Source organism: Rosa chinensis, chromosome 5 (assembly GCF_002994745.2).
Source record: "Rosa chinensis cultivar Old Blush chromosome 5, RchiOBHm-V2, whole genome shotgun sequence".
Classification (NCBI taxonomy): Eukaryota; Viridiplantae; Streptophyta; class Magnoliopsida; order Rosales; family Rosaceae; genus Rosa; species Rosa chinensis.
The window spans coordinates 75,652,422-75,666,918 of NC_037092.1; the positions used below are offsets into that span (position 1 = coordinate 75,652,422).

The 14,497-nt window shown below is 37.4% G+C and overlaps 3 protein-coding genes across 4 annotated transcripts; all 3 read left to right on the top strand.

Moving 5' to 3' along the window:
• Window positions 1-298: 298 nt before the first annotated feature.
• LOC112167850 (FBD-associated F-box protein At2g26860) lies at window positions 299-2,676 on the top strand. Of its 2 annotated transcripts, none has more exons than XM_024304938.2 (4): window positions 299-513; window positions 789-1,795; window positions 1,939-2,097; window positions 2,181-2,676. In XM_024304938.2, exons 2-4 carry the CDS (start codon window positions 854-856, stop codon window positions 2,466-2,468), a joined length of 1,389 nt encoding a protein of 462 aa, XP_024160706.1. In that variant the 5' UTR covers window positions 299-513; window positions 789-853; the 3' UTR covers window positions 2,469-2,676. The 2 variants fall into 2 exon arrangements, with proteins under 2 accessions (XP_024160706.1, XP_024160707.1); XM_024304939.2 differs by having other exon boundaries at window positions 831-1,795.
• Window positions 2,677-3,396: 720 nt separating this feature from the next.
• Window positions 3,397-6,189, top strand: LOC112164081 (F-box/LRR-repeat protein At3g26922). Its single transcript, XM_024300321.2, has 4 exons — window positions 3,397-3,449; window positions 4,328-5,278; window positions 5,421-5,573; window positions 5,655-6,189. Exons 2-4 carry the CDS (start codon window positions 4,343-4,345, stop codon window positions 5,946-5,948), a joined length of 1,383 nt encoding a protein of 460 aa, XP_024156089.1. The 5' UTR covers window positions 3,397-3,449; window positions 4,328-4,342; the 3' UTR covers window positions 5,949-6,189.
• Window positions 6,190-9,455: 3,266 nt separating this feature from the next.
• Window positions 9,456-12,892, top strand: LOC112166231 (phosphoinositide phospholipase C 2). Its single transcript, XM_024303019.2, has 9 exons — window positions 9,456-9,893; window positions 9,975-10,171; window positions 10,293-10,428; window positions 10,610-10,762; window positions 10,852-11,048; window positions 11,194-11,311; window positions 11,433-11,585; window positions 11,701-11,787; window positions 12,455-12,892. The coding sequence occupies exons 1-9, from the start codon at window positions 9,585-9,587 to the stop codon at window positions 12,755-12,757; spliced, it is 1,653 nt and encodes a 550-aa protein (XP_024158787.1). The 5' UTR covers window positions 9,456-9,584; the 3' UTR covers window positions 12,758-12,892.
• The last annotated feature ends 1,605 nt before the right edge of the window (window positions 12,893-14,497 follow it).

A 14,497-nucleotide genomic window follows, 5' to 3' on the forward strand; every position in this document is an offset into this window, starting at 1 on the left:
TGACCTAGTGGTAATAGGGTTCGATTAGAAGGATCTAGATTCCTAATTGATGTAAGATTACTTTCCTTGTATGATTAAGATTCTATGCATTGTAATCCTCTATATAAAGAGACCCCTATTATCAATGAGAATACACAGCGAATTTCTCTCAATTTCAGTTTCTCTACAACAGTTATTGTTTTCTTTCTTTCTTTCTTTTTTTTTTTTTTTTTTGAGAAAGGAAATTGGATTTTAAGTCACATTACTGCAGTTTTGGAGGGAAAGAGATCCACTTTCCCGCGCTCCCCAAAGTCGATACTAAACACCCAATGAGTTGGTCGTGAACTGTGAAACCCTTTGCAGCCACCAATTTCCACCGTCAAAACCAATCAGTCAGCCACAAGGTGCTGGGCTCTGCTTCTTCGTTGTCTCTTTCGTCGCCTCTTCCAAACCCATTTCCTATTTTGCCAAAAAAGACCACAAAGCACATACATTTCATCGATCAGCGGCCATCCTCTGGGTCATCCATTTTAGGTAAAGTACTCTCCTTTATGAAATACATGGTTCCTTGAATTTGAGCAACTTTGTTTTGCCATACTTTATGTTGGGCTTCATTCTTTTTTCCCTTCAATTGTTGTTCTTCAAAGGATTTTTTTTCTGACTAGAAATTGATTTTCCGTCTGACATATTATGGTTGGTGTAAGATTGTTAGAATTGTTATTAAAATATTGCACTATCATATTCATATTGAAGTGGAATTGTAATTGTGATGCCATAGTTGAAGTGTATAAAAGTTTCAAAACTTGTAGGTTCTTTTTGCAATTGATTTTTGATTGTAAGAGATCATTCAGCATAATTGTGACAAGGTGGAGCTATGGATGCAAGTTCTCAAATGCTAAAACCCAAAAGGCAGAAGTTGGATGGGGGAGAAGAGAATCGAGATATGGAAGGAGGCATGAAGAGTTTAAGCAATTTACCTGATGTGGTTCTTGAAAAAATTCTCTCCTTGCTTTCGACAGAGAATGCTATCAGAACAAGCATACTTTCGAAAAGATGGGAATACCTATGGACATCAATTCCCACACTCAACTTTTTTCAAGGGACTCTTAATAAGAGAACTGCCATGGTGAATGCTGTGGAAAGAGCACTTATGCTTCGTCGTGGTGTTGATATAAAAAAGTTTACTCTTTGCTTTGAAGTGCTAGGTGATGCATCTCTTCTTAATCCATGGATCTCTGCCATAGTAAGGCTCAACGTTGAAGAGCTTTTTCTTGGCCTGTATAGCTTGAATGGACCGCTTTGTTTGCCTCATTCTTTGTTTAGTTCCTCAATACTGAAGGACTTGCAACTAGATGTGCCCTTTATTTTCAAAGTTCCTTCTACTGTTTGTCTCTCAAGTTTAAGGAGCTTGACACTTAGGTCTGTGGTGTTTTCTGATGAATACTCTACCCAGCAACTCTTTTCTGGTTGTCCAGTTCTTGAGAAATTATCTCTACATAACTGCAATTGGGGGAATCTCAAGTTTGTGAGTATTTGTGCTCCAAAGCTTTTGAGATTGATCATAAATGAAAGTGATTTGCAAATTTCCAGAGATGCAGGCGGTTGCCGGATTATTGTGTTTGGTGTCAGTCTTACATATTTTTCTTATGCGGGTGAATTCCTAAATGAATATACCTTTCATAGCTCATCAGTAAATCAGGCTGAGATTAATGCTTGTCCTACTAAGATGTGGAGACATTTGAGTTACCGATTGTATAAGCTTTTTAGAGGGCTATCTAGTCTGAAGATACTAACTACCTGTTCTTATTTCTTTAAGGTATGTATGCTTATCTATCATTAATTTTCAGTTAGAGCTATCAATTACTGTTTACAAATTGCATGTGTTGCATTACCTTTCTATACAAGGAATGATTTGGAAAGTTTTTGGTCCTAATGATTGGCTGCACCCTGTGTGCTTAGGTCATGCTGGCTAATGTATCAGAGCTGCTTGCCCAGATGCCCTTGTTCAATGATCTAACCACGTTGGTATTGGATTCAGTACGAGTAGATCTTGATTGTGAAGGACTATTGAGGATGCTCCAAAACTGTCCCTGTCTTCAAACTCTCGTATTCAGTGAGGTAAATTCATAAGCATTACAATGTTTATCTTGCATTGTGTTTTCCTGTAATATTGTTAAAATTGCTGAACTTTGATGATTCAGGGGATTAGCCTGTCCTCTGGTGATGCAAATGATGATGGGGTTTTGGACCCACTGCCTCCTTGTTTCTTGACAAGTCTCAAAGAGATTAAAGTCTATGCATTTTATGGAGATGAGGATGAAATTTATGCAGTAGAGAGTTTGCTTAAGACTGCAATGGTATTGGAGAAGGTGATTGTAACTTTCGCTAAGTCTCTTGAAGGAGGACCAGAGGAGATAAATGATGTTGGCAGACAGTTGAGTGATTTCCCAAAGGGGTCAGAAATCTGTGAAATTGTTCTTCAGTACTGAGTTTTTAATTTGTACTCTAGACTTTTAACTTGCTTTAACATGCTTTCGTTTTGTAACCTGCTGATGTGCAATGATCTTCTGTTACTTTGGCTCTGTAATTTGTTATGATCTTGTATCCTCCATGCAGAAATATCAGAACTAGGCTAGAGAGATGAATAGCCTGCTGCTGATTATTTCCATTGTTAACCTTAAACTGATTGCCCCCAAATTTTTCTCAACTTATAGTTCCCTATTTGAATATATATATATTTTTTGGTCAAGATTACTACTTAAATACTACATCTCTTGTTTATTTCAAATCAATCTGCATCGTAAGAGAATCAATAGGCAACCTGGGGGAATGAAGTCCTCTATGTTAATGTGTTACTGGCTTGTAGTGTACTGATTCTTTTGCTTTTCTTGTGAAAAAGTTCGGAATTCAAATTTTCATCCCATTAAGAGATTGTGTTTGTCTTGTGCTACTTATTGTTTCGTGTCTAATAATTTTGTCGAACAAATCAACGCTATAAAGTAATATTATCACAGAACCATAACAAAACACAAGCAATCAAGTTGCATTTTCATCTTTTTGTTCATAAGGGAAAAAAAAAATCCTAAACTGAATGCTTCAAAACGGTTAAGGATTTTAGAGCACTTGGTGCAATACTACCAAGTTAATTAACACCAACTTGATTTGTGTTTTGTAAGTCATGGGTTCGGATTCATATTCGGGTCAAACAAACATTAGCCGGCCCAAACAGGAATATAACCCAGTAAATGGCCCGTTATCATGCAGCGCCTTTTCTTTATCTGCCGCGTAAAAACTTTTCACCTTCCCCGGGTAAATCAAGAAGTAAATTTTATTTACCAAAAAAATATTCAAAACCTCTTTAAAACCCCCTTTTCATTTCTGTGGTGGGTTTTTCAGTTTCTTTCTGGGCTCCAAACGTTTCCTTTTCTCCCTCTCCAGAGCGATCATCTTGCTCATCATTCGGTTTCTGGGTAAGTTCTCTCTTCCTTTATGTATTGCTTCTTGATTTTAATTAACTGGGTTTGCTTTATCTCATTGAATTTTGCTGTTCTTTATTGTTTTGTTCTCTGTTTACATTCACTGAAAGTTTAATTCTTGAGTTCTTGGGGAAAATGTGCTTCGTTCTTTTGTATATACATTCACTCGGAGTTTAACTTTCACCAAAGACTGATTGAATATCCAAGAAACCCATACGATTGAATCTTCAAGAAACCCAGATGATTGAACTTTCAAGAAACCCAGATGATTGAACCTTCAAGAAACCCAGATGATCGAATCTCTAAGTAACCCAGATGATCGAATCTCCAAGAAACCCAGATGAGTTTAGGTTACCCAGAATCAGAAGAGGGAGCTAATACTATCATAGAATAATGGCAAAGAGTATGAATATCTTGAAGAACACAATGAAATCTTTAATAAACTTTCATCATATGAACTCAGAATATAATCATATCAGTACAACGAATCAATCACACACACTCTTCTCTCTTCTTTATCTCTCAAATGCAACAATCTCTCACCTCTCTATTAGTTTCTTTCTCTCTTCTTGTTAATCACACAATTATCTACGTCCCTGTATATACTACTGGATTAGCTTGAGAAGTAAGCCATCTCTATCACCCTGTTTGTGGTCACCACACAGATATTGCACCTGTTCCTCTTCTAGTAGAATCCTGCCAACCTGGAGATACAATGTATTCTTGTACATGTATATGTACTAACATGATCAAAATGAAATTCCAAAAGGAGGGCTATAGTTCTGTATTTTATTTTTTAACTATTACTGTATTTCATTTTTTAAAACTTGTTGGTCCTTCTCTGCCTAATATTGGTTTCTATGTTATATCAGGGAAAAGATAGGACTATGGATGCAAGTTCTCGAATGGTACAATATAAAAAGCAGAAGTTGGATCGAGCAGAAGAGATGATAGGAGGCAGCAAGAGTTTAAGCAATTTACCGGATGTGCTTATTGTAAAAATTCTCTCCTTGCTTCCAACCAAAGATGCTATCAGGACAAGCATTCTGTCTAAAAGATGGGAATACATATGGACATCACTTCCCAATCTCAAGTTTATTCAATGGAAGTTTGAGAACAAGAGAACTCTCTTGGTGAATGCTGTGGAAAGAGCGCTTATTCTTCGTGGCCCTGCTGATATTAAAGAGTTCAGTCTTTCATTTGAAGTGTTGGGGGATGCATTACGTGTTAATACATGGATCTCTGCTGTATTACAGCACAATGTTGAAGATCTTTCTTTAGTCCTGCACAGTTTCAAGGACCCAGTTTCTTTGCCTCGTTCTTTATTTATGTCTGCGACATTGAAAGTGCTCCTGCTGGAACTGCCCTGTATTTTCAAAGTTCCTTCTACTATTTGTTTCTCAAGCCTAAGGAGCTTAACTCTTTCGTCCGTGGTGTTTTCTGACGACTACTCGGCCCAGCAGTTGTTTTCTGGTTGCTCAGTTCTTGAGGAAATATTTCTATATGGTTGCAATTGGGCAAATCTCAACTTTGTGAGTATTTCTGCTCCGAAGCTTTTGAGGTTTACCATAGATGAAGGGGATTCACAAATTTTAAGAGGTTCAGATGGTTGTCAGATTATGGTACTTGGAGTTAGACTCGCATATTTTTCTTACACAGGTGAGTTCCTAGATGACTATTGCTTTTATAACTCATCAGCAAATGAAGCTCTGATATCTCTTAATTCTATCAAGAGGGTCCAACATGTTAGTTACCGGTTGAATAAGCTTCTTAATGGGCTCTCTAGTGTGAAGCACCTAACCATCTGTGATACTTCCTTTGAGGTATGTTTGCTTCTCTTTTAGTGATTACAATTGTTAATTTGATCCATCAATTTCTTTTTCCAAATTTCATGAGTTGCATTAATGACCTGTGCCACGAAGAGAGTCTAACTCATCTTGCTAATTGGCTTGACCCTGTTCTTAGGTGGTTCAGACTAATGCTTCAGAACATCTTATGCCCTCGTTCAATAATCTAACAACCTTGATATTTGAACGAGTGGAAGTAGATCTCGGTTGCAAAGGACTATTGGCCTTTCTTCAAAATTGTCCTTGTCTCAAGTATCTTATATTCTGTGAGGTAACTTCATAATCACTAAAATCTGTACTCTTGAATTGTGTTTTCCTGTATTGATAAAATTGTTGTATTTTGATGCTTTAGGGGATTGGTTTGTACTCAGATGATGCAAAAGATGATGGGATGTTGGAGCCACTGCCTCCATGTTTCTTGAATAGTCTTGAAGAGATTGATGTCTTAGAATTTTGTGGAGATGAGGATGAGCTTCATGCAATGAAGGTCTTGCTAAAATGTGCAATGGTCTTGAAAAAGGTGACTATTAATTGGTGCAGCGGTGTTCAAGTGGAACCAAAAACGATGAAGGACATTAACAAACAGTTATTAGATCTCCCCAGAGGGTCAGGAAACTGCAAAGTTGTTTGTTTGTGCGCTCGTTGAGATTTAAATTTCTACTCTAGTTTTGGGATGCTTCAGTTTTGATCTGTCTTAGGTTGAACATTAGCTTTCAACTTGATCGAATTCTCCAAGTTGAATCTTTCTAAACCGAAACTAGCCTAGAGACAATTTGTTGTAGCTAGAACATGGATTGCAAAGGGTGCTGCTGACTAGCTACAAAGCAACAAGTCATATGGAACTTTATTTAGTTCATATTTTGATGTTAGTCTGGAAGAAACTTGGAGTGTTATTGGTTGCTAATGGCCTTCTCAGCTTATCCATTGCTCATTAGAAAATGTCACCCAATTATAATAGCAAATTGGACTGGCTGGGTTGTATGAGGTACTGTTGATTAGCTATTAAGCTACAGTTCATATTGAATCCAAAATAGTCATTTGTTCATGCTGTCAGCCTATCAATAAGCTTTCAAGAGAATCAAATCAATCAATAGGCAACCTGTTAATGAAGTCCTCTATGTTAATGTACGTGTTACTAGTTTGTACTGTGTTGGTTCTTTTAACGGTCTTATGTTCATAGTGGTAATTTGTGTTCATGGATTTATGTTTATTTCGTGTTTCATTTTAAATACGTGCCCATTTCAACATGACCTATTTAGTTAATTTTGTGGAACAATCCAATACTAACTCATTTTGTGCTCGACAGATTTCATGCAACTGTGGTTTTTGCTGCATGGTTGTTGTATTCATCAGTCTGTAGCTAGTTTAGCTCAGTGCTCCCTTTGAGTACTTTATTTCATTTTGTTCTCAGAGAGGTTTTGGTTCTTGTCCCCCTCTCTCGTTTTGTGATTTTTTTTCTTTTATTACTAAAATAAAATAGAGGGACGGGCGGTGGGTTCCCGGTTGTGATGACCCCCTTTCTTTCGAGATTGCGGGTGAGTGCCAATTACCCCAAATCGGTTGTCACAGAGGAACTAATATCGCCTAATCATTTATTTAATTTAAAAAATAAAAAAAAACAATACAAACTCATTTTGTTTGTGAAGTGTTGGTGGTGTACTGGTGTTAAACAAACATTATCCCATTTTTTAACGCGGTGAAAAGTCCCATTTTCAGTTTGGCGCCCTTTTTTTCTACCTACCGGGTGAAATATTTTCACGTTCCCAACTCAGCAAACTCAAAAACCTGTTTAAAACCCAATTTTTATTTCACTAATAAAGTGGTGGGTATTCTGGGCTCCAAACCTTTCGTCTTCTACCTCTCCAGAGTTCATCTGGCTCATTATTCTGATTCTGGGTATGTTCCCTCTTCCTCTAGTGATTCCTTCGTGATTCTAATCAACCGGGTTTGCTTTATCTTATTAAGTTTTCATTTTATAGCTTTGTGTATACATTCACTGAAAGTTTAATAATTGAGTTCTTGGGCAAGTGGGCTTTATTCTACTGCTTTTTCATTCAGACCCAAATCGATTTTCATTGAAAAATGAAGCAGCTTCAGGCGATTAGATATCTGAGATGTGAATATTGGGTTTTTGATGATATGCAGACCAAAAGGTTTTCTCTGACTGGAATTCGATTGGTTGGTGTAAGACTGTTGGGGTTTTTGATAATAAAAATGAATATAAAAAAGGAGAGAAATAGTTCCGTATTTATGGTGACATATAGTTATGTATCTCATTGTTAAGATGGAATAAATTTGTTAAACTGCTAGGTCCTTGGCTACCTATTATTGGATTTTATGTTATCTGAGTAGGGTAGATAGAAATCTGAACTATGGATGTAAGTTCTCAAATGGCAAGACCCAAAAGGCAGAGAAGAGATGAAAGGAGGCAGCAAGAGTTTAACCGATTTACCTGATGTGCTTATTGAAAGAATTCTCTCCTCGCATTCTTGCAATCAGGAGTTCAGGAAAAGCATACTGTCTAAGAGATGTTCAATTCCCAATCTTGAATTTGTTCATGGTTGGATGCCAAGAGATCCCCCTTGGTGAATATTATTGAAAGAGCACTTGTTCTGCGTGGCTCTGCTGATATAAAACAGTTCCGTCTTTTGTTTCCTGTGCTTAATGATGCATCTCGTGTTAATGCATGGATCTCTTCCTTAGTACGGCTCAATGTTGAGAATCTTTCTATAGACCTGTGTAGCTTGAAGGAACCAATTTTGTTGCCTCATTCTCTATTTACGTCTGCCACACTGAAAGTGCTGGTGCTTGATCTGCCCTGTATTTTCAAAGTCCCTTGTACTATTTGCTTCTCAAGTTTAAGGAGCCTGACACTTATGGAGGTGGTGTTTTCTGATTACTTCTCAAGCCAGCAGTTGTTTTCTGGTTGGCCGGTGCTTGAGGAATTATGTCTTTATAATTGCAATTGGTCGAATCTCTAGTTTGTGAGTATTTGTGCTCCCAAGCTTTTGAGAGATGAAGGGGATTCACAAATTTCAAGAGGTTCAGATGGTTGCCAGATTATGGTATTTGGAGTTAGTCTCACATCTTTTTCTTACTGGGGTGAGTTCCTAGATGACTATTCCTTTTATAACTCATCCGCAAGTGAAGCTCATGTATCTCTTAATTCTATGAGGGTCAGACATGTTAGTTATCGGTTGTATAAGCTCCTTAGAGGCCTTTCTAATGTGATGGACCTAACTATCTGTTATACTTGCTTTGAGGTATGTTCTCTTCTCTTTTGTTGATTACAATTAATTTAATTTGTCTATGTCTATGTGCAAATGCATGTCTCGCATCAATGTTCTGTGCCACAAGTGCTGGGCTAACATCACGTCTTGCTGATTGGCTTCACCTTGTTCTTAGGTGGTTCAGACCAATGCTCCAGAACTTCTTGCCAGATGCCCTTGTTCTATAATCTAACCGCTTTGGTATTGTATCCGCTGCAAGTAGATCTTGGCTGTAAAGGACTATTGACCATGCTCCGAAACTGTCCTTGTCTTCAAGCTTGTACATTCTGGGAGTAGCTTCCTAATCACTAGAATATATTTCCTTGTTTTTTGTTTTCCACAATTCCACTTTTCCTTCCATGATTTTAGAATTGCTAAATTTTGATGATATAGGGTATTAGCCTGTCCTCAGATTTCTTGAAAAGCCTTGAAGAGATATATGTCTGAATTTAGTGGAAACAAAGATGAGCTTTATGCATTAAAGGTTTTGCTAAAAATTGCGATGGTGCGTGATGATCAAGATATTAGAGAAAATGTCACACAGCACAGCAGGATCCCCTTAATTATATTAGCAAATGGGAAATATTCTGTTCAAGCTCTGAGAGAGAGAGAGAGAGAGAGGGAGAGAGAGAGAGAGAGAGAGAGAGAGAGAGAGAGAGAAGTAATCTCTTTACTTTTGCCAACACAAACTATTGGCCAAAGAAAAAGTTTGGGGTGAGATTGGAATTACCATATAATAACAAAAATAGTAGAGCGAATGTGGAATACTGAAAAATAAAGTTTGCATGAGCACAGATTCTGACTTGGCTGTAAAGCCATTCCTAAGAATTTCAATCCATTTATTATCTTCCAAGAAATTCCAACGATTATCAATTGTTGATGTGTATTTAGATTCCTCTTTAGACATATAATGTATGTGGATGATTTCTGAAAGCAAAGACTATGTTCTTCGTTTCTCTGTTTATGTAAAGAGTATCTAGAGAAACTATTGCCAACACAAACTATTGGCAAAGATGTCCACCAATAAGCAGTCTTTCAAGGTCTGCTTCTGTTTCAGAAGAATATTTAGGCTGAAGGTGGCAGAGCCTCCGGAAGATATCAAGAAAATGTTTGATATGTATGCCGAAAATGGTACCATCTCCCTCGATGACCTTCACAGCTTTCTGATTGATTTTCAAGGAGAAGGTGAGGCCACCAAAGAAGATGCTCAGGCCATTTTCAACAGTCTCAAACATCTCAACATTTTTCAAAGAAAAGGCCTCCATCTTGATGCCTTCTTTCGATATCTCTTTGGTGATCTTAACCCTCCAATCTCTTCAAAGGTAGATTCATTTTTACCTGTATTTTCAGGAATTATAGTGATCCTCTGAATATTAATGTATATGATATGTTTGGTTGATCAGGTGCATCATGACATGAAAGCTCCATTGGCTCATTATTTCCTATACACCGGCCATAACTCATACCTGACTGGAAATCAACTCAGCAGTGACAGTAGTGTCTTCCCAATCATCCAGGCACTCCAACGAGGCGTTCGAGTTATTGAATTAGATTTGTGGCCTAATTCTAAAAAGAATGGTGTAGAGGTTCGTCATGGAGGGTATGAATTAGTTTCATTTGTTGTTGCTTTCCTATAATTACAACAATGATATTAATTTTGTCCAATATTTAGCAATCGTGTAGTTAATACATGATCTCTTTGAACCTTTTCTAAATTCTAGGACTTTGACTAGTTCGATTGATCTCATCAAATGCTTGCGTGCTATTAAGGACAATGCTTTTACTGCTTCTGAATATCCTGTTGTTATAACATTTGAAGACCACTTAACTTCAGATCTTCAAGCTAAAGTAGCCAAGGTAACAAAAACATATACCCTTTCCCATCACAAATTGTTTGTATCACATTTACTGATGACATCTATGATAGAGATGAGACTCATGTGAAACTCACTACACACCTTTGTTAAGGATATAGTTAGAGAGTGAACGTGGTTCATGCTATCATTTTCTGATGAAAAAAAATAAATTGAGATTGTAGATGGTGACTGAAACATTTGGAGATATGCTCTACGTCCCTAACTCGGAATTTTTAATGGAATTCCCTTCACCTGAAATATTAAAGAGAAAGGTTTTGATTTCAACCAAGCCACCGGAGTATCATGAAACTCAGAGGTCTGGAGCCACTGATAAGGTGCATATGAAGTAGTACTGTACATTGTGCTAATCATTTGCTTACTCCTACTTTTAAGGTATCACTGATTAACACTTGAAAATAAGCAGGATAGTGACGAAGATGATCCAGAAGAAGATGAGGAGAATGCTACTCTACAATATAAGCAGTTAATTGCAATCCATGCTGGAAAACCGAAAGGGGGGTTCGATATGTGGCATATTGATCCCTTGAAAGTCAGACGTCTTAGCTTGAGCGAGCAACAACTCGAACGTGCATCAAGAACTCGTGGAACAGATATTGTTAAGTAATGTTTACATTCCTTAGCTTTATGGATACAATGTTGAATACTCGGGCAATTCAAGTTCCGGGGTTCACCATGTCTGAATTCATGTTACTCTTATTGTTTTTCACCATCTAAATCATCAAATTTGCTCCAACTCATTTTTTAGGTTTACACAAAGAAATTTGTTAAGGATATATCCCAAGGGTACACGTTTGGACTCATCAAATTATGACCCTATGCTTGGATGGAGCCATGGAGCTCAGATGGTCGCATTCAATATGCAAGTTAGACTTCTTTAACTTCTAATTTGATTTCCTAGCTAGTTTCATATATACATGATCAGCTTTTTACTTGTATTGGAAGTTCTGCTTCTGCCTCACCTCAACCAATTTATATTTCTCCAAGGGACATGGAAAGCACCTTCATATTATGGAAGGAATGTTCAGAGCTAATGGAGGTTGTGGTTATGTGAAAAAACCTGATTTTTTACTTACCAGCGGTCCAGATAATGAGGTTTTCAATCCTGAAAAATCGTACCAAGTTAGGCAAATCTTGAAGGTGGGTTGATATCTGATTAAACCTGTAACCATGTGTCCACGTCAGTTACTCTTACTATTTAGATATGTGATGTTAAGAAGTGTCTAGCTTCATAATCTCTCTTCTGGATAAACAGGTAAAAGTTTACATGGGCGAAGGATGGCATTCAGATTTCCACCGCACACACTTTGATCTTTATTCTCCACCGGACTTTTTCGTGAGGGTAAGTCGACACGTTTCATATAGATTCCTAACAAATGGGAAGTAATGTTACGAGTTATGACAGTGTTATTCTAGAATATTGATGAATAGATAAAGAAAAAAGTTTTACGGTACATTAATACATCAATACATTAAAGTAGACTAGTTTGATATATATTAGTCTCAAACCAGTGTATGTCTGTATTGAACTAGTGTACCTTTTTTTTTTTTTGGAGTATGAAACTAGCCTACCTATGTCAAACTAACCTGCAGACAAACTTATCATTTGAATGTAAGACCCTATATATTAAACCTATTTTATATAGGTGGCAAATACCATTTACCATTAAACTATTAACTATATGGGCTAGCTAATTAGGGAAACATTAATTTCTTTGTAGATTCTGACATCAATAAGAGTACTACTGATGGAATAAACCCTTTTTGAAATATTTAAGATTCAAATCAACAGTCTCATGACATAATATTTTGGTTGCAAAAAGAACATTACCATGCAATTAGTAAATGTGTACTATAATGTCCAACTTTTGCAAGTTCTGTTATCAAACCATTAGTCTGGATTATTGATCATTTAGACACGAATTTGAATTAATTCGTATTAATAGTCCGATAACATAATAATCCACATATGTAACAACAGAATATTACGCTTTAACGTGTGTTTGTAGGTTGGAATTGCTGGAGTCCCAAAGGACACAATAATGTTGGAGACCAAGCCGATCGAGGACGACTGGATTCCAGTGTGGAATGAGGAGTTCAGCTTCCCATTGAGTGTTCCAGAACTAGCTGTGCTTAGAGTTGACGTTAAAGAGTATGACAATTCCGGAAATCATGACTTTGGTGGCCAAACATGTCTGCCAATATCAGAGCTCAGAACTGGATTCAGAGCAGTTCCTCTGCATAGTAAAAGAGGGGTAAGGTATAAATCTGTGAAGCTGCTTATGAAATTTGAGTTTGAAAGTCCTGAGTGAAGTATATGGTATCTCATTCTCTGCTTCTACTGTAATCTATTTACATGTGAAAACTAAATGAACTACAGCACATTGTGTTTCCATTATCAAAACCTGGAATACTATTAAGGCAAGTGATTGAAGGTCTGCTACAAATTTTCTGGCATTAAAATATGAAAGTTCTCCATTTGTAGAATTTGTTGTTTATATTAAACCACCACCATCGGACTTCTGAATTCAGGCTAGTTGACTTGAAAAAGAAAAAAGGAAAAAGCTTGTGCTAAAAATAACTTCAGGTCTCTGTTGAGACCAACCCTTATTAGAGGCCATTCTACATTAGCAGCCCATAACTCAAGCACTCTCCAGAATTCTCTCAATCACCATCGTACCTTCGTACTACAACTAGCAACTTTGTTTTCTTCCTCATAGTAGGCGGTCCTGAACCGCGTCTTTTCCTAGCTCAAGGACTTGGTCCCATTTTCCTTTAAATATGTAACTGTTGCACCTTGTTTTGGCAATCAATGAGAAATGAGTTTTGAATGATTGCCTTTCCTTTTCAATTTACTCTTTGCACTCACTAGTCTCAGAGAAATTTATTGTGCTGATCACCATGTGTTTGAATCCTCAAGATGAGTTAGAAGTTTTCATACACTATTGCATTGGAAAGGAAAAACATGTTGTGAATGAAAATGACTATTCATGCAATAGGTATTGCTTAATGTATGCGATTGACAGACTCGTAATGTATGCGATTGACATACTTGTAATGTGCGATTGATTAGTATACCTATTATGTATTGTCTTTTGTATACATGATGTAACCCTATATAAACCTCATGGTGAGATGAATACAATACAATGATCCAATTCTCTACAACACGTTATCAGCACGATACTCTAACCCAAGCCCTAGCCAGAAAAAAACCCCTAACACCCGAAATTTCTTTCACCAAAAACTGCCGCAAGCTCCTAGCCCTTGCTAGCCATACCGTGCGCTGCTCCTGCAGCCCTTGAGCACCCGTGTGCCTCCTACTACCCTGCAGCATTGTCGCACACCTGCTGCCCCTGCAGCACGCTCGTTCCTATGCAGATCAACCTGTTTGCACGCCCCGAAACGTCTTGATTGGGACCTCAGATCAAAATCCTTCCCTCATCAAAGTTGTTCGTCTCTGCCTCTTCTATCTGACCTCCAAATTTCAGCCCTATTGGAGTCGTTTTGAGATCTGTACACCATTCGAAGTGGGAGCTATTTAGAAGCGAATCTGCTCCGAATTTCAACAATTTTTAAAGATTAAAGTTCCTGCTTTCTTGTCTTTTAAATTCCTTTATTTTCTGCAGGATTTTCAATATACGAACATGGGTTCGATTATTTAATAAAGCAGAATTGTGGGGATTCACGCTTAACGAACTAAGAGTGTTCGTATGAACTAAGAGTGTTCATAATGCTCGGACTAAGAGCGTCCGTAAGCATCAAATTGTGACCATATTAAAACATTATTGTTTAGTCTAATCCAAAAGAGATTCTTGGAAATTGTTTTCTTGGTAGCATAGCTCGGAAATCTTATTATTTTAGTTTTCGTGGAAGTTTAGCTCCGAAACTAATATATCTTCTCTTCTTATTTTCAGGATGTCGAATGAACCTAGACTCGACTTTCCCATGCTTGACTCAACAGGCTCGGATTACCACAGTTGGGTAACTGATGTTGAGAACCACCTCACTTCAAAGGGAATATTACCTATAATCCAAGCACTTAACCCGGA

Coding starts and splice junctions, on each gene's coding strand:
- LOC112167850 (XM_024304938.2), top strand. CDS start 854: ATGGATGCAAGTTCTCAAATGCTAAAACCCAAAAGGCAGAAGTTGGAT. Junction 1,796..1,938: donor CCTGTTCTTATTTCTTTAAG/GTATGTATGCTT, acceptor CTGTGTGCTTAG/GTCATGCTGGCTAATGTATC. Junction 2,098..2,180: donor AAACTCTCGTATTCAGTGAG/GTAAATTCATAA, acceptor TTGATGATTCAG/GGGATTAGCCTGTCCTCTGG.
- LOC112164081 (XM_024300321.2), top strand. CDS start 4,343: ATGGATGCAAGTTCTCGAATGGTACAATATAAAAAGCAGAAGTTGGAT. Junction 5,279..5,420: donor TCTGTGATACTTCCTTTGAG/GTATGTTTGCTT, acceptor CCCTGTTCTTAG/GTGGTTCAGACTAATGCTTC. Junction 5,574..5,654: donor AGTATCTTATATTCTGTGAG/GTAACTTCATAA, acceptor TTGATGCTTTAG/GGGATTGGTTTGTACTCAGA.
- LOC112166231 (XM_024303019.2), top strand. CDS start 9,585: ATGTCCACCAATAAGCAGTCTTTCAAGGTCTGCTTCTGTTTCAGAAGA. Junction 11,049..11,193: donor CGTGGAACAGATATTGTTAA/GTAATGTTTACA, acceptor CTCATTTTTTAG/GTTTACACAAAGAAATTTGT. Junction 11,788..12,454: donor CACCGGACTTTTTCGTGAGG/GTAAGTCGACAC, acceptor GTGTGTTTGTAG/GTTGGAATTGCTGGAGTCCC.